The 22,535-nt window shown below is 51.7% G+C and overlaps 1 protein-coding gene and 1 pseudogene across 1 annotated transcript; both read left to right on the top strand.

The window, feature by feature from the left end:
- Positions 1-7,376: 7,376 nt before the first annotated feature.
- On the top strand, positions 7,377-8,108 carry LOC136329819 (large ribosomal subunit protein eL15-like; annotated as a pseudogene).
- A 3,793-nt stretch (positions 8,109-11,901) lies between these two features.
- Positions 11,902-21,786, top strand: PKDCC (protein kinase domain containing, cytoplasmic). Its single transcript, XM_066267007.1, has 7 exons — positions 11,902-12,692; positions 16,907-17,029; positions 17,710-17,981; positions 18,606-18,685; positions 18,934-19,038; positions 20,543-20,716; positions 20,930-21,786. Exons 1-7 carry the CDS (start codon positions 12,069-12,071, stop codon positions 21,013-21,015), a joined length of 1,464 nt encoding a protein of 487 aa, XP_066123104.1. The 5' UTR covers positions 11,902-12,068; the 3' UTR covers positions 21,016-21,786.
- The last annotated feature ends 749 nt before the right edge of the window (positions 21,787-22,535 follow it).

The raw sequence follows: 22,535 nt of genomic DNA on the forward strand, positions 1-22,535 counted from the left end.
ATACAGCGGTGAACAAAACAAAGACCCTACCCTCATGGCGCCTGCATTCTACTGGAGGAGACTAACAACAAAAGAGTAAATAGAATTAACATACCAAGATCATGTCAGTCTATGGTAAGTATTCTGAGAACAAAACAGAGTAATGTGGTAGACAATAGTCAGAGGAGGCCTGTCTGATGAGCTGACCTCTCAGCCACAGCTGAGAAGATCCTGGGGTCCCATTCTGAGAGGAGCTTCATCAAACACTAAACAATCAGGAAAGCATGACCTGGGGAGATGCCCAGGGGTCCCTCTTACATCAAGAGTATTTCGAGGCCCTGGCCGGTTGGCTCAGCGGTAGAGTTGAGCCTGGCATGCGGGGGACCTGGGTTCGATTCCCGGCCAGGGCACATAGGAGAAGCGCCCATTTGCTTCTCCACCCCCCCCAACTCCTTCCTCTCTGTCTCTCTCTTCCCCTCCCGCAGCCAAGGCTCCATTGGAGCAAAGATGGCCCGGGCACTGGGGATGGCTCCTTGGCCTCTGCCCCAGGCGCTAGAGTGGCTCTGGTCACAACAGAGCTAAGCCCTGGAGGGGCAGAGCATCGCCTCCTGGTGGGCAGAGCATCGCCCCTGGTGGGCGTGCCGCGTGGATCCCGGTCGGGCGCATGCGGGAGTCTGTCTGTCTCTCCCCATTTCCAGCTTTAGAGAAATACAAAAAAGAAAAAAAGAGTATTAAAGAGTATTTTGAGAACTACCTCAGGACAGAGACTCCTTCCATCATCTTTGTGTCCCTGGGAATGTGCTTGGTGTCTAGCACGGAGTAAGTGATCAATAAAAGTAGGACTGAAGGGAGGGCAAAGGAATGAGAGCAAGGGAAAAAGATTGGACACTTAGAGGTTATTGAATTAAAAAATAATTTTAATTAAAACAGAAAAAAGAGGAGAAAAAGAAGCTCAGTCTATATACCAGGTCATTTGTTTTCAAGCTGGGGGGGGGGTGCGGAGCACAAGGCATGACAGGATTCAATTAGGGGATCAGAATGAAATGGAAGAAATAGTAATAATTACTCCTAAAATTATTAGAGGCTCTGATTCAGAGCTTACAAAATGTTTGTGTATACACTTATTCTAACAGCCTTGTGAAATAGAAAATAACAATATTAGTCAATATTAACTAATTGCTTACAGGTCTTGGCATGGTGCTAGATGGTGGAGATATAATGGGAGCAGAAATCAAACAAGGCCTTGCTTTCATGGTGTATATAGTCCAGAGTAGACAGACTTCAATCAAATGATCCAGTGAGGGAAATTACAGCCACAATGAGTATTGCAATGGTTAGGTACATAGGACTACAAGAACCCATACAGGGCGTAATCAGGGAAGACTTTCTTGAGTAAGTGTCTTAGAAACTGAGCTTTAAAATAGAGTAATGTAAAGAAAAGAGACAAGGATGTTCCAAACAGAGACAACAGTAAGTGGGCAAAGAGCAAGGTGCAAGTAAGGAGCCAGGGAACATAAGCAGATAAGTGGGTTTAGAGCACAGAAAGGGAGGCAGAGCATAGGCGGGGGAGTGGAGTGGGGGTGGGGGGGGAGTGGAAGAGGTAGACAAGGCTCTATAGCAGGGGTCCCCAAACTACGGCCTGCGGGCCGCATGCGGCCCCCTGAAGCCATTTATCCGGCCCCCGCCGCACTTCCGGAAGGGGCACCTCTTTCATTGGTGGTCAGTGAGAGGCCCATAGTTCTCATTGAAATACTGTTCAGTTTGTTGATTTAAATTTACTTGTTCTTTATTTTAAATATTGTATTTGTTCCCATTTTGTTTTTTTACTTTAAAATAAGATATGTGCAGTGTGCATAGAAATTTGTTCATAATTTTTTTTATAGTCCGGCCCTCCAATGATCTGAGGGACAGTGAACTGACCCCCTGTGTAAAAAGTTTGGGGACCCCTGCTCTATAGTATGTGGAGAGAGAATGGGAGATTTGTCTTTGGCCTACAGGAAGCCAGAAGCCAATGAAGATTTTATTTTCAAATACTTGAAGAGCTTTCTTGAGGAAAGTGGTGATTTGTTACAATCAACTGATGTCATGGCTACCTGTAAGAGTGTTTGCCCATCACAAGGGTGGGGAATGGGGGTGAGTGGGTTGTTTGAATGTCAGGAAGGAGTCCTACTTTGGTTAGGAGATCAAGCAGGATCAATGACTGCACGTTTTTCATCATCAAGGATCCCTTGTGTTCATCGTGCTGCCCCACAAACTCTAGGTTCTTTGAAGAGTCTGCCTATCGGTGTATATTTACATAACATAATCCCTCCCCTTCATTTTTTTTTTTTTGTATTTCTCCGAAGTGATAATGGGAGAGGGGGAGACAGACAGACTCCTGCATGAGCCTGACCAGGATCCACCTGGCATGCCCACCAGGGGACGATGCTCCCATCTGGGGCATTGCTCCAATGTACACGGAGCCATTCTAGCACCTGAGGCAGAGGTCATGGAGCCATCCTCAGTGCCCAGGGCCAACTTTGCTCCAATGGAGCCTTGGCTGCAGGAGAGGAAGAGAGAGATAGAAAGGAGAGGGGGAATGGTGGAGAAGCAGATGGGCGCTTCTCCTGTGTGCCCTGGCCAGGAATCGAACCCTGGACTTCCACACGCTGGGCCAACACTCTGCCACTGACCCAACCTGCCAGGGCTTCCCCTTCATTTTTAATGAAAAAAAAATCCAATGTCATTCATGAGCACAAGAGACCCAGAGTGTGATGTAGTTCTGGCCACAAGCAAAGAAAGTCAATGTTTTCCTTAATTGGGCAAACATCATGGAATATGTATCATTTCTTATAGGCTTTCTGGCATAGCTGCCTCTCCTCCCCAATACATTGGAGATCTTTAAACTCCAGGCTTGGAACTACCTATGGTTTAGCCTCAATGTCTCTTCCAACCGGGGACTCTCTGAACTATGGAGTACAGCCTCAGGCATTTGGGGAAGGGGCAATGGATGTGAACTAAAACAGTTGGGGAAGGCTTTTGGGGTGGGGAAGGGGAGAGTCTTGAGAAGTCCCTGAAGGATGGACAAGCTTTGGCTAGGTGAGGAAAGGGTGTTGTCAGGAAGGAGTAACAGAGCATGCTCTAAGCTTGGTGAAGCCATCAGCCAGGCTGCACCAAGTCAGGAAGTACTTGTGGATTGAAGAATAGAACGGGTAGGTCGTGACCAACTTGAAATGCCAAGCTAAATTATCCTCCGAATGACGGGGAATCATCAAAGAATTTAGAACAGGAAAACGATGTGTTGGAATCAGTGTTCTTGGCAGATGAATCTGGTGCCCACACATGCTTTGAGGTGGGAGAAGAACACAGAGGGGACCCAATCAACAGACCAGATGTGAGAGCGAGAGCCTGGGCTGGGGAGAATGACAAGGAGGAAATAAAGGAGCAAATCCAAGGACAGTTTTGTGGTGTGTGTGTGTGTGTGTGTGTGTGTGTTTAAGCACAGGACTTGAATTTAAGTTTGGAAGCATAAGAGAGATTCTGAGGTGTTTTGGAGCCAACTGGTACAGAAATGAGACAGTCACCACAGGGAGCTTGATGGGGGAAGAGATGATAAATTCATCTTAGGGAGTCTTCACACAGTAAATCCTTCACAGGGGTTACCTCTGCAGGTGGGGTTGGAGGGGCAGGCAAGGTGGCTTTCACATCTTGTGATATATAATCTCTTTTTAATAGAGGGATTTTGTGTAATTTTTACTTCCTTTTTGTACTTTTTGGAATTTTTCAAATAATTATTTTAATTCCATGCAGACTCTCAGAATATCGTTAACCCTTTGTAAACCATCCTTCCTGGTTTGTTCCCTTGCCCCGCAGTGAAGAGAAAAGAAGGACTATTTGCCCTGATCAGAAAGCTCGCTTGGTAAGAGTATCATCTCAATGCGCAGAGGTTGCTGGTTCAATCCCTGGTCAGGGCATATATAGGAGCAGATTGATGTTTCTGTTTCTGTCTGTCTCTCTGTCTCTCCCTCTCTCTTCCTACCTCTATCTCTAAAATCAATAAATAAATTTAAAAAAAAAAGAAGTAATAGTTTACAGCAGTAGAAGTCAACCTGGTCCCTACCGCCTACTAGGGGGCATTCCAGCTTTCATGGTGGGCGGTAGCAGAGCAACCAAAGTATAAATAAAAAGCTAGATTTAACTATAGTAAGTTGTTTTATAAAGATTTATTCTGCCAAACTTAGCAAAAATCCGACATAAAGTACTTGGTAAGTAATTATTACTATATGCTTTAACTTGCTGTAACTCTGCTTTATAAATTTTATAAAGTAAAGTTACTTCCCTACTTTATTAATCACCATTACTGTGGAACTGGTGGGCAGTTAGAAAATTTTACTACTAACAGAGATACAAAAGTGGGCAGTAGGTATAAAAAGGTTGACTACCCCTGGTTTACAAGGTTTGCTGGGGCTCTGAAAACACTCATAGGGTTTATTCTCAGCTCCTGAGTCTGCGGTTTTCCCTATGGTGGGGGTGAGGGAGGCATGGGGAGGTCTCCTCAATGTCCCTCTCTCTATGTCTCCCTCCTTCTCTTGCTACTGTCCCTGTCCCCACAGGACCTGCCTCTGTCCTCAAAGATTCAAACATCATCAGACCCCCATCTTTGAAGCCATATTGCAGTGCTGGGCTTGGGGTTTTTATAGCTGAGATCAGCCCAGCCCCTAAACTACAGGCCGCAGGACAGACCATGGAAGAGCACAAGCTCTGATGTCAGCAGCATCTGTGTCCAAATCTGCCACAAGTTACCTAACCTCTCTATGTCAATTTTCTCATCTTGAAAATTGGAGATAATAATAGTATTTATCTGCTAGAAGTATTAAGTGGATTAAATGATGATGAAAGGCATTTAATAAGTGTGCTCTATCATTAGTGTTATTAAGAACAATAAAATAATAAATCTTTATGACCAAACTTTGTTGCTTAGAGGCAAAAATAACCTTTACAGCACTTCTATCTTGGTTTTACTGGTAGTATTTTTTTGCATCTCTGTCTCTCCCTTTAAATGGTTTTTTCTTTTTTTTTTACCCAAACCAACAAAGAGCTGAGAGAAGAGCCAAATCAGGGCCTGAGTCACTGCTTTCTGATTCATGGTGGTCTACCTTGCCACTTATAATTTGTGTGACATTTGACAGATTCCTTAATCTCATGAGCCTCAATTCCCTCATCTCTAAAACGGGTGTAAGAATACTAACTTCATAGTCTGTGTCAAGAGGTAAGACAGTTCCTGGCACACAGCACATTTTCAGACATGATAGTTCTTCAGGGCTCCAGGTAGGGGCTAGCAGTTTCCTGCCTGCTCCCAACCTCCAGACCCAACATAATCTCCTTTATGTTTCTTCTGGTGGTTTTGGGTGAATCTGTCCAATTATACCTTAAGCTCCTGAGGGCAGAGGCAGGGCTAAGTCCTCCTTAATTGTAAGGAGCAGTCTTCCTCCTGGATCTGGCTCCAGGCCAGCCTCCTGGGGCAGCTGGGGAAGAGGGAGAGAACTGTCAGCCCTCTAGTGGTCCGGAACCAGAGGCAGAAACTCAATCGCAGCTCTTCCTTCCTCTCTTCTCTCCACTTTCCAAACCACAGCCCTGAGGCTGCTCAAAAAACAAAACAACAAACTGGTTCTTTCTATTTGATTATGGCCTAGAAGAAAAGTTACCCCATTGGTTCAGGGAGCATTTAGCTTGGTCAGAGAAGGTGCGACCTGTTAGATCCAATCACCGGGCTCCTATGCTCCCAATCCCATCCCTCTCCTATGCAAAGGCCTCTGGAATAAGGCAAAAGCCTCCCCATTACCACCCTCCTGCCTCCAGAGTCCACCCATTATTCACTGATCCAATGGCCAACTCTCCATCTCTCCACCTGACTCTCCACCTGCCCAGGGGAACAGAGGCCCTGGAGTGCAGCCTTCAATGTTCTCCCTTCACTAAACTGTCTTCAGGACAGTCTCCATTCTAGGCTATGTCCAATGCCCAGTGATGGCTCTAAACAGATCACTCTCAGCCTTCTCTGTCCTCAGCCCAACCCACCTTCCAGCTCTTCCAATCAGAGAAAATGGTGAAGGAGACTGGAAACACATCTCAGACAGCCTTGAAAGGGTGAGGAAGAGTAGCTGTCAGAAAATCTCCCTGGGCTGCAGGGATGAGGCTGAGCAGGAGGGAAGAGGAGGAGGAGGGAGACAAGCCCAGGGAAGGGAACTGAGAGGGACACACTGGCCCACAGACCTGGAGGCCCAGAGAGAAAGCCCAGCCCAGGCAGTGAGAGCGCTGGGAGCCCACAGACCCTTTCGGTTTCTGGGGTCCTGGAGGGCCTCGCCCTCTGCCAGGGTCGTGGAACCAAAATGGCTCACTTTCCCATCTTGAGACCCACAGAGAGGAACTAACTAAGCTCTTTTGCAGAAACGGGTAGAAAGAGCTCTCTTGAGCCAGGGCTTCCTGCTCTGCCTTTGTCTGACTCGAGGGTTTTTGTCTGTCTCCATCTTTCTGCATCTTTGTCTATCTTGTCTCCTCTTCCTTTTGCTGCCCCCATCTCTGTCTTAGATAATTTCTTGGGGACTCTGCCTTGGGGCTCCCGCTCTCCAGTGTGTAGGAAACCTGACCTTCATCATCTGTTTTTTATATTTTGGAAACGTCCGCTTAACTTCCTACCTGAGGGAAGTGGGGGTGGGGGAGCAGGCTGCCTGGCTCTACCCCTTTCCTTCCCCCCTCCTTTTCTGAACCCATTCCCTCTCCCAGTTCTCCCTTCGCTCGCTCGCTCGCTCGGAGCTGAGCTTCTGGGTCACTGTGGCATCAGGAATCAGGCCCTGGTTCACAATATTCCCTCCACAGCGCACCGCAGGGTGGGGAAGGCAGTGAGTGAGGCCTCTTCTGATACACTGCCGCCGGTTTGCTGACTTGGGAAAAAGTGAAAATTCCAGGCAGAGAGAGAGCCCAGGAGGCTGAGAGATTTCACCAGTGGAAACCAAGATAGAAAGTCAAGTCATTTCTGCCAACCAGGTTGCTTAACATGTCATCACAGATGTTTACTTGTTTAATATTATTATTAATACTAGCCATAAATTACACATAGTGAGGGTGTATCCTGTGCTGAGCACTTTATATGCCTTTGAATATTATCCACTTAACAACTTTATACAGAAGATACTATTATTCTCTCCCATTTTCTTAAGGAGAAAACTAATACTACATAGAGAGGTTAACTGACTTGCCCAGAGTAACTCAACTGATAAGATCTGAACCCAGGTTTCTCTGACTCCAAATCTTAAGCTCTTTACATCAACTTTCCCAAGACCTGAAAAATGTATTTTGTACATTTCCTTTTAAAGAAAATAAATCCAAAAACTCAGACTAAACCTTGTTGATCCCAGGGACCCATGTATCTCAGTTGGAGAAGCACTGTCTGGAACTTCCCAGTTTCTGAGAGACCCTGGAACACCAGACAGCAAAAAGAAAGGCTCTTCCTTCCCATCTGGCCACAGCCTTCAGGTAGTGCTTACAAGTACATCCAGGAGCTATGGAGGAAAAAGCAGTCCGATGCAAAGGGCTTCCTTCTTAGGGTACGCTACTGGCAATACCACCAGCTCTCTGCACTCCACAGGGCACCCCTCACCCTGCCCCACCCAGGCCAATAAAGCCCACAGGCTGGGATACAAGGCCAAGCAAGATTATGTCATATATCATATTCCTGTATGCCACGGTGGCCGAAATGCCCTGTTCCTAAGGATGCAACCTATCCTTAGGAAAGCCTTTCCATCGCAGTGTTAACCAGCTAAAGTTTGCCTGAAGCCTGAACTCTGTTGCCCAGGAGGCAAGTTGGACTTCACTGTGGGGCTCTGAGAGTCCTGAGCTCTTACTGGATTGGTGAAGATATCACGTACCAATTCTTTAAGGTTATCCTCATCGATCCATTCCATAAAGCCGTCAGAAGGAATCCCGACACCCAGTGGATCACCAAACCAGTTCACAAGCACAGGGAGATGCCAGGGTTGACATCTGCAGGCCGCAGGTGCCAGCCTTGGAAAGGCCCACAAGTTACACCACGCTATTGTGGCCCTCATCATGCAGCTTGGATGAGGCTCAATACTTTCCAGCTCTATCTACCGTGACAGCTAATATGACATGTTTGTAAAATTTTTCCTAATGAACAGTTTAGGATAGTCAAAAATATAAAGAAAAAAAAACCCAGCTAGCAAAGATGATGTAGAAAGGCTAGAAGAGGACATTTCAGGAAGGAAGAAGTGGGAGGGCAACACGAAAAAACACACATGGTTGGCTGTGAGTCAGGAGACAGTGACAGCACCAGGCTGGGGGAGCCTGGCTCTGTGCCGGGAAATGAAAGGGGGGGAACAGAGGTAGGTGGAGGGCTAGGGCCTGAAGACCCAGTTCAATTTATGCTCCAGGTTATTGAGCAGGAGAGTAATACAGCCAGACCTCCCTACCTGCAGGTTCTGCACCCTGGAATTCAACCAACCATGGATAGAAAATAGTTGGAAAAAAATGTTACTTTGTTGCTGACATGTACTATATAGTAAAACCTATGATGGTTGTGTCTGTATGGACCATGGCAGACTTTTTCTTTCTTTGTCATTATTCCCTAAACAATACCTTTATCAACTATTTACATGATATTTATATTATATAGTATAGATAATCTAGAGATGATTTAAAGTATATGAGAGGATGTGCATAGATTATATGCAAATATTATGCCATTTTATATAAAGGCCTTGGGCATCCTCAGACTTTGGTATCTAAAGGATTCCTGGAACCAATTCCCCCATGAATACCAAGGGACAACTGTTCTCCAAAAGAAGTATTTGAGCCCTAGGCTAGAAGGAGAAGGTAGACAAGTAAGAGGGTTGATGAGGGGTTGGTATTACAATCTAGGCAGCCTGGGACAATCTGACAAAACATGTAGAAATTGTTTATCTAAAAGACATTTCCAAAGAAATTTAGCATTTTAGAGTCTGGGTCATTGCGTCCTTCCCAAGGATTGCTAGTATCTATGTTAGTGCATGGTGGAATGGAGTGGAGTGGAGTAGGCAGAGGGAGGAGCAGGAAAACACGGTGTGTCTGCAGCACTGAGCCTTCACACTTGCAGACAGACCCTCTGGTCTGAGGGCAGCTGTGGCCCTCGGTGAGAGCACTCAGCACTCTGAGCTGGACACTGGCCCGAGGACTTCGGTCTGGGAGGCCCAGAATTCAGTTCTTTGGGGTGGGGGGTGGGATTGGGCGGTGGACAGATTATAGATCTGGAGCCGGAAGCAGAGGTTTTGTGCTTTTTCAATTCTTTGAGAGGATGGTTCCTCTCCCTGGGTGGCAGAAAGAAAGAAAAAAAGCAAACAAGCAAAATTTGGTTAAGAACTCAAGAACTGCTAATTCAGAAACTCTAATCTGTTCAGAAAGTTAAGTCCTTTTTTTCAGAGGCCAAAACCCTATTTCCATCAAAGATTGTATATGTCTGTGTGTCTGAGAGCTGGTGAGGGAGATAGAGTGAGTGTGAGAAGGAGAAAGCTGAAATGCCTTTGTTCCTGTGTGTGAAGCTGCTGCTCCCTGGGCTCATGTGCACACATTGTACATACATTTGTGCCTGTTTCTCAGGCCCCTGTGTGCATTGAACTTTCAAACCATAACAGAAACACTGAAGCTTGGCAAAGAATAATTATCTAATTTTGGAACATGTTATTATAATACCTACATGATGTGTAACGAACTTAACAATGTTCACGTTATATTCACCAACTCTAAGTTATAGACCCACAATGCCAAGCCCTACCTACTTCAGAAGCTTCTCCAAGACCCAAGAGTAGAGCAGGCCCCAAAGAAAGCTTTTTAAGGAGTATTCCCCCCCACAATGGCTTCCTCATCAGGTTTGGCGGGAAGCAGGGCAGAGCCTATCTTGGGATGGCAACTCCGCTCCTCCCAGAATCCCAGTTCCTCCCCAGTTGAGGAATCTCGGGAGCTGGTAAGGAAACAGGCACACTGGGGTCACAGAGGCAGATAGGCTTTCCCTGACTCAGCTGTGGGCCAGGGGGCCCCATGATCAGCAAGGCTCTCCTCTCCCCAGGGGGCTGGACTGAACTGAAGCTGAGTGTGAGGGGAATGTTTGCTGTTTGCTGCTGCTCCCTGTTGACTTTAGCCAGTAGCTCTGTTTACAAACCCAGGTTGGTTTTCCCAGCACAGTTAATTAGACCAAAGACATCTGGTGTGAGGGCTGGGGAGGGCATCTGCTCAGAGCCTTCCCCCCACACCCAGCAGCCATGGCCCAGAACAGGACAGAACAGCTAAACAGAACCAGGCTGAACTCCAACAGACCCAAGGTTCTCAGGAGAATCGTGGCTTCTCTCATTCTGCCTCTCCCCATACTTGTTAAGTGAGTCTGGACCCCAGCCCTCTGAGTCTTCAGCACTCCAGGAATCAGAGCTAGGTGCCCCTACCTCAGTGAGATCACAGGCTGGAGATCAAGGACCCAGTCCTCTCCCATGCCCTTCCATGTCTGAAAGAACTGGACAGAGACTCCTGTCCCCTCTCTCATCACAGTGACTCTGTATTCTGTAGCAACACCAAATTTCTTCAGGCCCCTGCAGGAAAATCTCCCTTCCCTGGACACCCACTTAGAGAAAAGGTTCTGGGCCCTCCTCCCCCTCCCTGACTCCTCTTAAAATAATTTCTGACACTGCGGGGAGAAAAGAGATTCATCAGTCTAGGACCGGAGGGAGGCAGAAAGGTGATAGGGAAGGTGAGAGGATCTAGGTGTACAGTCCCAGGAGTGGTGGGGAAGTGGAGGGTTGGGAGGGGGAGGGGCAGCGGCTTATCTTTCCCAGGAGGGGGGAGTTCACTACAAACAGCTAATGCACTGGCGTGTGAAAGCCCCTCAATTAGCACTAATGATGCAATCAGGGAGGGAGGAGGAGGGACTAGAAGTTCTGGCTGAGTCAGCACCAACTTGCACAAAAAAGCACACACCCCCTTCCTCCGAAACAGTGGCCCCTTCAGAAACGCCAATGCACACACTACACAGACAGTCCGGCCCACGCACGTCCGTGGGTAAAAACGCAATCTTTGCAGAAACTACTAACATGCATGTGGTTCGTGATCCGCTGCGGACCGCATCTGACTGCAGGGTTTCCGGAGGGGCAGGTGGGGATTAGGTACAAGAAAAATCAGAAATCAGACTTGGTAGAAGAGGTTAAACAGGGCATCTCCGAAAACCTCATAATTATTCCTCCGATCCCAAAGTTCTCGTCCCACGCGCACTCGCAGGTGCAAGCCCCTCTGCGCCCTCCTACCCCCCATCCCGCCCGCGAATCCCAATCTGGGACTGGGCAAGGATCCACCACCCCCAGCCCCACCGGCAGGAGGCGGAGCCCACGCGCATTCCCTCTGCTCCGTCCGCCCCCAGGCCTCCGGTCCCTGGGCGGGTGCCCTGGGATCACACGGATCTCCAGCACCCCAGACCGGCTGCTTGTGCCCTCCGGAGTCCGTTACCCGCGGCCTCGCCCCTTTTCTGCTCCCCAACCGAGCCCCACCAGCTCCGTTATCTGCCTCCCGGTCCCGTTATCCCGCAGCTACTGCCCAGCTATCGGCCCTCGTACTGAGCCTGGAGCCCCCCGCGCGCGTCGCGGCGCCACCGCCCGCCCTTCCCCCCCTCCCCCGCCGGAGTTCAGGGGGCCGCGGGCTGGGCAGGGCCCGAGCCACCTCCGCGCCGCTTCCCAGGCCCGGACGGCCGCGGGAGGAGGTCCCGCTGTCAGTCAGCGGGGAAGGCCGGGCCGGGAGGCCGGAGGAGGCGGTGCCGAGGACGAGCTCGGGCCGGGAGCTGGGAGGCGGAGGCGGAGGGGGCGGAGGCGGGGGCGGCTCCGGGCCTTATAAGCGGCGGGGGCAGGGCGGGAGGGAGGCAAGTGTCAGGCCGATGTGCCGCCCGCGAGGGGCCGGGGTCGGGGCCGCCGGGGCCATGCGCACGAGCTGGGCAGGGGGTCGGCGGGGTGCAGAGCGGAGCCGCCTCGGAGCCTGAGCCTCCCGGGGCCGGGGCGCCTCGCGGGGCCGGCCGGCTGGGGGGGAGGGGAGAGATGCGGCGCCGGCGGGCGGCGGTGGCCGCTGGTTTCTGCGCCTCCTTCCTGCTGGGCTCCGTCCTCAACGTGCTCTTCGCACCGGGCTCGGAGCCTCCACGGCCAGGCCAGTCCCCCGGGCCCTCGCCAGCTTCGGGCCCGGGCCGTCGCGGGGGCCGTGGGGAGCTGGCCCGGCAGATCCGAGCGCGCTACGAGGAGGTGCAGCGCTATTCCCGCGGGGGCCCTGCGCCCGGGGCTGGCCGGCCCGAGCGGCGGCGCTTGATGGACCTGGCTCCGGGCGGGCCGGGCCTGCAGCGTCCCCGGCCCCCACGGGCCCGGCCCCTGCCCGACGGCGCCCCGGGCTGGCCCCCGGCTCCCGGCTCGGGCCCGCGCCTGGGCTGCGCTGCGCTCCGCAACGTGTCCGGTGCACAGTACGTGGGCTCTGGCTACACCAAGGCCGTATACCGGGTCCGCCTGCCCGGCGGCGCCGCGGTGGCGCTCAAGGCGGTGGACTTCAGCGGCCACGATCTAGGCAGCTGCGTGCGCGAGTTTGGGGCGCGGAGGGGGTGCTATCGGCTGGCGGCCCACAAGCTGCTCAAGGAGATGGTGCTGCTGGACCGGCTGCGGCACCCCAACGTGCTGCAGGTACGAGGGTGGCGGTGTGGGGGTAAAGGTGCTGGCTGGACGTGCTCAGGCCCGGTTACTCCGGCTGGAAGAGAACTCTTGGTTTTATAGAAAAAGAAACGACCTCAGTGACTGGGCTCAGGTTAGGCTAGAGGCAGAACCTAAACCATGGCTGCTTCCCACTACACCACCCTACTTCTCAGCCCTGGGTGGGCGACCCTTTGCGGGGAACTCCTGAGTTTCTCAGCTTCCACAATATATCCCTTGAAGACAGAGGCCAGGACAGAGGGTCCCAAACGTGGGGGTGAAGGTCCGTGAAAACTTAGGTATCTGCCTCTGACTGGAGCTAGGGTATTGAGTACGAAGAAAATGACCCCAATCCAAGATGCGGGACAGCAGTCATCCCTGAGTCAGGATTACAACTGTGGTGAAAGGGTCCCCTTTCTTGATAGAATCAGAACCCCACTTCTCTCAACTTCCAAATCACTGACTTGTCTGGCTTTGAAGATGGGGTGGAACAGCCTTAGGGCTGGGAAGGGCAAGGGAGACACCTTATGTAAAATTTGATTCCCAGAGAATATCCCCACTCTCTACCCCATCCACAAACCACTGGAGCGACTGGAGGAAATTGGGTAATAAGCCAGAAAGTGCACAGCCCTTCCCAGAAGTGACCCTGGTGTTCTCCACCTTAAAGTGGGCCCTTGAACCTTTGGGGAAGCCTCAGCGTCTTAGCTCAGTGCTCAGGGGACAGACAGGTTGAGGACCTGAGGGTCTGAGCATCACATTATTTGAGCAAATTTGGCCAAGGGGCTGGAAGATCGAGAAGGCCAGATGCCCAAGTTTCTATGAAACTTGACTCTGTCTCCTGTTCACTGTGGGGCAGAGGGGAAAAATGAGACTCCTCACCTTGTCCCCTACAGGATAGACTAAGAGAGTGGGTCTCTCACAGTCCCAGCCCTGCCCTAACACAATTTCTCCTCTCCCCCAACTCTGTCCTTGAGTCAGCCTTGGGATTAGACGAGCTGTTCCCTTTTCACGTGTCTGAGCAGACTGAGGGGAAATCCCTGACTGCTCTTGACCCAGTGAACTAGGGTGTGTACAGAACCTTGCTCACACCTTCCACCACCTTGATCACTCAGATGAACCTTTCTGCACCCAGCAGAACTGATCAGAAACCCAGGAGTCCCCCTTTCCTCAGGAGTGAGATGGACCCCAGGCTTAGATGGGCGGTGCAGAATAGGATAAATTGGCCAGAGAGCTCTGTATAGTCCAGCTGGCTCCCAGGCTTCCCAAACCCTGGTCAGACACTTCTGACCAAATTCTGGGCTCTGAACTGGTTGCTAGAGGTCGGGCAGAGCCAACAGCTGTGGGTGGTTTTGCCCGGTTGCATGGCTGACACTGTCTGGAGCTTAAGGGAGTGAGCGGCTGGTTACGTGGCCATCTGACTGGGAGGATCTTGCTTTCTTCTCTTCCTAGGGCTCTTGGAGAGCCCCTACTTTTTTGGAAACATTGGGGAGTCAGCCACATTCTGAGTCAGTAGAGAAGGTCTTGAGTGACTTAGCAGGACATTAGTGTTAAATGACTCAAGCCCCCGCACCCCTTTGGACAGGTTTGAAGTTTCATGTGCTTTCCTGTCTCTTAAGGAAATTCTTCCTCCCTCACCTACCCCACCCAAATGTCCTATCAAGCATCCAACTAACCACCCCCACAGATATCACAGCACGGACCTCCACATTAGACCCCCAGCCCAATTCTCAAGGCATCAAAGAAAAAAGTTACAACTGAGTAGTTTCTACCCATTTCCTCGCTAGACCAAGTTTGGTTCTGTCTGGGGTTGGCTGTCTGACTCTCATAGCATCAGAGACTGGGGTTAGTTGCCCTAGGCCCTAAGGCACGTGTTATAAGGTGGGTCAAGTCCCAGGTCCTTTCTTTTGAGGGATGGATGAAAAACTACCATTATGCGGAGGCAGGGGTCCGTTAGTGTGAGTTTAGGGACTGCTTTGGGGGAGGGTCTTCCCCGTTTATTTCCTAACCCCCAGGCCAGTGTCCTTCTGGCTTCTTCAGCAATACCACCTCTGCTACCAGTGAAGCCTACTGTGGGGTCTTCTTGCTCAGGAGACTTCAGTGAGGTTCTGCAGGGAACTGGAAATAATATTGTTTTAATATCTCTTAATCATTTAAAATTTCAAAACCATTTGACTGTTTTGCTAACTGGGAAGGAGCCAGAGAACATTTCTCAGAGTTCCTGCTCCCCCGGGCCACCAGAGGCCCCTCCCCCACTCTGGCAGCCCCTGCTTGGTGCTTTGGGTTCTAATAGAAAATACCCAGGGTAGTGTGTCCCATGAGGCACCTTCAGCGCCTTGCTCTGGTCTCCAGAGACTGCCTAAGTGAGATTTCTCTGTCCATCTCCTGTGATCCCTCCCCAAACCACCCCTGATACACACACATACACACATACACACACACACATACACACACTCACATTCGCTTCCTCACGTGATAGATGCCTCTGTAGCCCAGGGTCAAAGGGCACAAAAGTCTTCCCTCCCCCCTCCCTCAGTTGTCCAGGGAGGCCCCAGGCCTGCCTGGGCCCAGATTCTGGCCCTTCGAGAGTATATTTCTTCTCTCAAACGAACAAAAGATGCGTCTGAAATGCTCAGCCTCACACTTCCTGGGGGGGGGGGGGTTAATGGTGTCTTTTTATTTTTTCCTGAGGGGTGTTGATTAATACCTCGTTAACAGCGCATTTAATGACCTCCGGGTGTTTAATAACCTTCAGAAGTTTCCCACAAAGGCTCAGACTCTAGGCAAGAAAATGAGAACCAGGCCCCGGGGCTGCTCCCCTTACCTTCCCCCGCCCCACCAGGGCCTGGGGCCTCCCTGGGCTGATTGGGGAAGGGGGTGGAGGTGGAGAGAGAGGGAAGGAGAGGGTGCCTGGGACTGTCCCCAGATCCCCCAAGTCACAGCCCTAGTAATCTGATGGCAGACACTGAGCGGTGCCTTCTCTCATGCCAGCCAGCAGGACTGGGACAGCTGGCTCCAGGGACAGGGAGCTGGAAGGGCACTCTTGGGATGGAAGGTGGCATGCCGAGGGCTCAGAATGGAACTGGGAAGGGTGTGAATGACTGTAAGAAGGGTGACAATATGCAGGAACATCTATCTCCTGGCTTGGTTCCCCACTATCACCCCCCACCGCCCTTCTGCAGCCTCCATTCTCCCTACTCTGGCCTGGACAGCTCTGCCTTTGTGTTCCTACTCCACAGGGTGCTGGTGGTTTTGAGCATAGTCTGCCCCCAACTGATGTGCAGTGTGGTGGGAAAGGCCAGAAAAAGCAGGGTTCTCCTGGCTTAAGTTTTAATGACAAAGTCAGGCTAGGCTTCCCAAAGCCCCTGATCAGCTGAGCTATACCAAACTCCTCCCCAGCGCATACGGAATGGGCAGGCCTTTGTGACCATGCCCCCAAATAACTACCCTTCCCCAGGAATCATCCCTTACTACCACTCCCATTGATGTGTGTGGCACCCACCTGCCAATGTATGCAGAGAACACCCAAGGTCCTCTCTCTTAGATTCTTTGTTCTTAGTGCTTGTTACTGAGGGAGCTTGCTTCTCCTCCCACAAGATCTGAGCAGAGAGAAAAAAATGAAACTGTCAAAAAGTGGAAAAAAATGAGAAATAGACAAGAATTGGAGCAGGGGAAGAGGTATAATAACCATTTGCTGGCTTGTCAATTATTAATCGGTATTGGAAAAAATCAGGCTGTAGAATCAGTGATATAAATTGGAATCCTAACTCCTGCAATTGATTAGCTGTGTGACCTTGTACAAGTAACTTAACCTCTCTGAGTTGGTTTCCTTACCTGTAAATTAAAAATAATAAAAGTACCTACTATGACCGTTTGAGGTTATTATAAGGATTGAGTTATGCCTGTAAAACACTTAGCACAATGTCTGGCTCAGCGTTAACGCGTGGTGGCCAGACCAGCCCATTTGCCTGAGTGGCAAGAGGTAAGGGGCTAATCTAGTCAGTAGGAACTCTGGCTACAGAGACAGAGGGCAGGCTTCCCAGGCAAAGCTGCTATTCTCTTCTGGCCCCAGCTGAAGCAAAGGCCTAGAGGTGGCCAGGGGGGGGGAGGGGGGAGCTGGTGACAGAGAGAAAGAGCATATGACAGGCCATTTCTTCTCTGTCCCCACCCCCACCCTGGGACCTAATGACCCACCCCGGGGCTTCTTCCAGCTCTATGGCTACTGCTACCAGGACAGCGAGGACATCCCGGACACCCTGACCACCATCACGGAGCTGGGCGCCCCTGTGGAGATGATCCAGCTGCTACAGACGTCCTGGGAGGATCGATTCCGAGTGAGCCGGGAGGAGGGGTGGGCCCTGAGCTCTTTGCTGGGATAGTTCTCCCTTAGAAGGCCAGCCCTCCAGGGCAGCTTTGACTCCTCCTCAGCAGAGGGGGAGGGAGGGAAGGATGCAGCAAAGTTGACTCGGCCATCAGCCAAAGGGTTAAAAAAAGAAGCCAGACATAGAGGACCCAGCTACACACACGCACACACTCACACTCTCTCTCTCTCTCTCTCTCTCTCTCTCTCACACACACACACACACACACACATACATTCACACACCTCCCTGACATACACTCTCAGCCCGGTTGCAGAAGAGTCAGTGTCCTGGGACTAGAAAAGACCTTGAAGCCATCTTCCCCCTCCTTCCCTTTCCGAACACTGGACTAAAACCACACTCAAGATGCAACTCCAGGGGGGAGATCCATTATCCCCAGACAACCCTGCTGCCTACTTCCCACTTACTCCACGTTGCTTTCAAGGTCGGGTGAGCCAAGGTTTAATAAAACATCACTGGCTTGCTCTATAAGGCCTCTGGCTTCCCCCCTTAGTGAACGCTGGGGTCTTGAAAAGAAAGGCCACCACCCACAACCCCTGAACTAAGTCAAGAATTCCAAAAGAGGGAGATCTGGAGTTCCTAGGTCCCCTCCCAGGGGAGAATCAGTGAGCAGCCTTGTGTTTGCCCCTCAGATCTGCCTGAGCCTGGGCCGCCTCCTCCACCACCTGGCCCACTCCCCGCTGGGCTCTGTCACTCTGCTGGACTTCCGCCCCCGACAGTTTGTGTTGGTGGATGGGGAGCTGAAAGTGACCGATCTGGATGATGCACGCGTGGAGGAGACACCGTGTGCAAGCAGCACCAACTGTGTACTCGAGTTTCCAGCCCGGAACTTTACCCTTCCCTGCTCAGTCCAGGGCTGGTGTGAAGGCATGAACGAGAAGCGCAACCTCTACAATGCCTACAGGTGACTCCAGCCCTTATTCAGGAAGGGCAGTGACAGGGCGTGGACCTGGGTGAGGGGTATGGCCAGGAGAGAGCCAACATGAGGTCCAGGACACCAGCCAGAGTGGGAGGTTCAGCCTTGGCCACGGGAGTAGCTGGGAGGGGAAAGGCTTCCCCGAGTCCGGAAGGGAACATTCAGGTTCCTGACGGTGAGACTAAAAATAGCCAGCTCCAAGGAGAATCTGGGGTGGGGGTGGCAGCTGGAGGCCTCTTAAAATAGTGTCAGACTCAGAGCATAGGGCTAGTGACACTGACACTGTCCCCTCCTCCCCTGGCCCTTCACCTCTGGGAGCTCCTCCCTGGGCCCCAAGGACTGCTCTGATCTTGCTCAGTCTGGGGCAACGCGGGGCTGAGGGTGGGGAGAACAGACCTCGGGTTTGTTTGGTGGGTTAGTTGTGGTCTTAGCACGTGCCCAGACCCCAACCCTGAGTCTGAGTAGTCTCCGTGTACATTCTGGGGATATGCCTTGTTGGTGGGCCTGAGGAATTGGGCTCCCTGGAGAGATCGGGGTTCCATAAGTTGGTGTAGAGGAAGGATGTGTCCCCAAAGGCTGGACCACTGATTTTCTGGTTTCTCTCTGCCCCAGGTTTTTCTTCACATACCTCCTTCCCCACAGTGCCCCACCCTCACTACGGCCTCTGCTGGACAGCATTGTCAACGCCACAGGTGAGCTCTCCAGGGTCCACCTGCTTCCCATCACCCTGCCCCTCCCCCAGCAGGTGTGAGGACAAGAATAACCCAGGACAGCATACGTTCCAGAACCATCATCACCCAAAGTGTCATTCTGTGGCAAATCCTCTCCCTGGTCCATCAGTCATCTGGGCCCAGGCTCCGGAGGGAGAGAGGGAAAGGCAGCTAGCTGCCTGCCGAGGGGAGGAGAAGGAGCCCTCTCATAGCCACACTGCACCCTGCAGGAGAGCTCACATGGGGGGTAGACGAGACCCTGGCCCAGCTGGAGAAGGTGCTGCAGCTGTACCGGAGCGGCCAGTACCTGCAGAACTCCACCGCAGGCAGAGCTGGTGAGTGGCCCTGGCAGGGAACCAGGGGCTGGGGAGGTGGGAAACAGGTGGGAGGATGACCAGCCCCCCTAATTGGACCAAGTGGCTCATGCACCCGCTAAGGCTCGCTTGGCATGATGCACAGACTGCTGTGTGGCCTTCACTTGGAGGTCTCTTCACTTGGCCTTAATTTGAGGGGTTGGCACTGACGCTGTCTCTGGGTGGCTCCAGACTGCACCATGTACTGTCTTTGTGATTTTGAGCAAGTTACACCTTGAGCTTCACTTGCCTCATCTGTGAATTGGGTTCAGTATTACCTGCCTCACAAAATTCTTTTGAGGTTTAAATACCAGGTGAAGTATGTGAAAGCAATTAGCCCAGTTTCTATCCACAGCTGGAACACAACATATGTTTGCTTCTCTTTCCTCACTCTACACTTTTGGGGCTAGGAGGGCACTGGAGGTGGAGGGGGCCTCCACACAGAAACCAGTCAAGAAGCCCCAGAGCAGGGGGAGGATTCTAGTCACTGCTCAGGGCTGTGGTCCCTCCACTGAGGCCCTGGGGTTGAGCATGGGAGGCAGGGGGTGAGGGGTGGGCAGCCTCTGTATTCAAGGAGCTCAGGCCAGTCTTAGGGGTGGGGGAGCCCTCGTTAGCCCTGTAAATAAAGTTTAACGAGGTGAACAATGGCTGGCTCTGTCCCTGAGGACGCCGTTTATGGGGCTGTAAATCACAGCCAGCCCTGGACTTTGGTCTAGTCCCCCGTAGAAGAAGGAGGCAGGAGGGCGGGGTGACCAGAGGCCCAGGGCTTCTGCATTATCAGTCTAGAGCTGGGCTCCCCAGGCAGTGGGAAAGGCGGGTGAGCAGGTGGTCTGCAGCTGAGCCAAGCCTGCTTCCTCAATGAGCAAATTTCAGAGGCTCTTTCTGTGTAATGGGGAGATCTCAGGTTCTTCCTCCAGCCTCCTCCCCAGACACTCAAGTTGTAGATTCTCAAATGGTAATGTTTGTGTTTTACATTCACTTGCATGCCTCTCAACCTCAAAACTCCCTGACTGCCCCCCCCCATCTGAAGGTTTGCCTAACCTTCTCCCCAATGGCAAGGAGGAAGGCCGCCCTAGACCTTCTGAATCAGAATCTGCATTTTAACAAGATTCCCTGGAGATTCACATGCACAGTGGAGTTTGAGAAGCCAACTCTAGGTATCCAAAATGTCCTGACCTTAGCAACCAGCCTGGGTAGCCAGTGATGCTGGGTGTGCGTTTATCCCACACATGTGCCTGTTACTATGTGCTGCCTGATCCAGCTGCATGTTCTTAGATTGGGGAGATGTGTGTCTACCCCAAACTAAATCTGAGTGTTGTCAGCCCAGTTTCAGAGTGCCGGCTGCCTTCGTCTCCATTCTAGGGGGACTGGGCTGCATTTCAGCTTTCTCCTAGGAAATGAATCTTTCTGCCCTTTTCAGAAAGTGGCCAAGCCCTCACCCCTGGGCATACAAAGTTCTCATTTGAGCTCCATCCCCAACCCACAGAGTACCGGCGCCTGGCGGACAGCACCATCCCCCAGGAGGACTACCGCTGCTGGCCATCCTACCACCACGGAGGCTGCCTTCTCTCTGTGTTCAGCCTGGCTGAGGCCGTGGATGTCTGTGAGAGCCATGCCCAGTGCCGGGCCTTTGTGGTCACCAACCAGACTACCTGGACAGGTGAGTCAGTGGGAAATGACATCATGAGGCCCATGATTGAACTTTCCCAGAAGAGATTGACTGATAGTGGCCCCCCATCAGAAACCAGAGATGATGAGAAGACTGAGATGATAAGAGACAAATATATAGGTCCTCACAGCAGTCACATTAGAGTGGCCCTACCTGCAGGCAGAGAAACGTCCAGACCTATTTAACTCTTACCTCTGTCCCCAGGTCGGCAGCTGGTCTTTTTCAAGACGGGATGGAGCCATGTGGTCCCTGATCTCAACAAGACCACATATGTGAGGGGCTCTGGCTGACTTCTCTGAGGGCTCAGCCGACCATCCCCGTCAGCTGGGCTTGCCTGTGGAGGGAGGGACTTGCACTCGCAGCACTGCATGTCACCTGGGAACCGCTGCAGACAAGGCCATCATCCCAGACAGACTGAGGTTACCAGGACAATGTGCAATAATGCCAAATGTTAAAATGTGAGTTTACCAGTCTAGGTATGGGACTGCTGGCTCCAGGGCTGGAATCCTGGGGGGCTGACTGGCTCTCCACCCCTCTGAGCTGCCAGCAGGGCTCAGGCTGGTCTCCCCTTGGGGAGCTGCCCCTCACTGGGACATTTCGTGGGCAGCCCCATCACTGTGTTTGTAGTGTGAGAATGTAGCCAAAGCCCCGGCTGCTGCTGCTGCTGTTGCTACAGGTGCCATGGCCTAGGGGGGCTGCATGGGGACAGTCGGTCACAGAGTGTTCTCTCAGCTAGTTCTGGACAGGAGACTTGATGGGAAGTCAGTGATTCTGTGCCTGGGAAGGCCACCTCTGACCACCAGACCGGGGTCTCTCATGGGCCAGCCCGGAGACGGGCAGAGGAGCACACATGGTATGAGCCAAGACCGGGGTGGAGGGGCAGGTTGCGGTTTGAGCCAGGACCCGGGGCGAGGGTAGGGCCGGGGCCTTTCTGCCTCATTTGCTTTCAATGAAAGCCACGAAACAGCCAAAACTAGCCTCTCCCTCCTCCTGGAGTTTGTATATCCAGAAGCTTTTGTATTTCCTGTTCATTAAAATGTTTATTTTTTTAAAAAAGGAAACTCAATCAATTAATAAAATGATGTTTCACGGCAAGGCCTCTTCCCAAGCCACAGTTTCTTGGGCTGACTTTGCTAGTCCTCAGTTATGTCTCTGTGGGTGTTTGGGGGAGGGGCAGTGTGTCATGAGGAATGACCTTTGAGGGAATCTGTTTTCAGGCCCTCCTCTAATGGTGTCCACCTCCCTTCTTGGCCATCCACACCCATTTCCAGACCAAAGGCAGGAGAGGGACTCTTGCCCCTGAGGAGGTTTGCATTTTAACACTCACTGCTTCTTACATACAGAGCCTTTACTCAAAGGAGTGATGTCCTAATGGTGCGATGTCAACCATCTCAGGGGACCCCAAGCCAGGGGACTCCAGTCAGGTCAGCTCTGCCTCTGTACAGGGTTTGGGCCTGGCCATCACTACCACTGCCCTCCACGAGGTAATGGGCACTTCTCCTTTTCAGAGCCTTTCTTTGAGCAAGAAATATATAGAAAGCAAAGAGAAAGGAAGGCCTGGGAAAAGACCGTTTGCCTCCCCTGGGCCAGGAGGGACGGTTGAGCAGGGGAAGGGCAGTGTATGGAAGCCCAGAGGAAAAAGAAGAACAGAGTGTTGGAGATCACACTGAGGCCAGAGAGAGAGAGACCCAATATGGATGCAATTTTTCTAACCTGAAATCCCACCTCTTCTCTCTTGTACACCATTCTGCTTCTAGAACATTCTCAGAGGGCACAAACCTTTGAGAACTTTAAAATAGAATAACCAAAC

Source organism: Saccopteryx bilineata, chromosome 3 (genome assembly GCF_036850765.1).
Source record: "Saccopteryx bilineata isolate mSacBil1 chromosome 3, mSacBil1_pri_phased_curated, whole genome shotgun sequence".
NCBI lineage: Eukaryota > Metazoa > Chordata > Mammalia > Chiroptera > Emballonuridae > Saccopteryx > Saccopteryx bilineata.

Bases quoted from the DNA above. Each gene is read 5' to 3' on its own strand.
- PKDCC (XM_066267007.1), top strand. From the start codon at position 12,069: ATGCGGCGCCGGCGGGCGGCGGTGGCCGCTGGTTTCTGCGCCTCCTTC. The intron at 17,982-18,605 runs GTGACTCCAGCC...TCTCTGCCCCAG, and splicing joins AACCTCTACAATGCCTACAG to GTTTTTCTTCACATACCTCC. The intron at 19,039-20,542 runs GTGAGTGGCCCT...CCCAACCCACAG, and splicing joins CTCCACCGCAGGCAGAGCTG to AGTACCGGCGCCTGGCGGAC.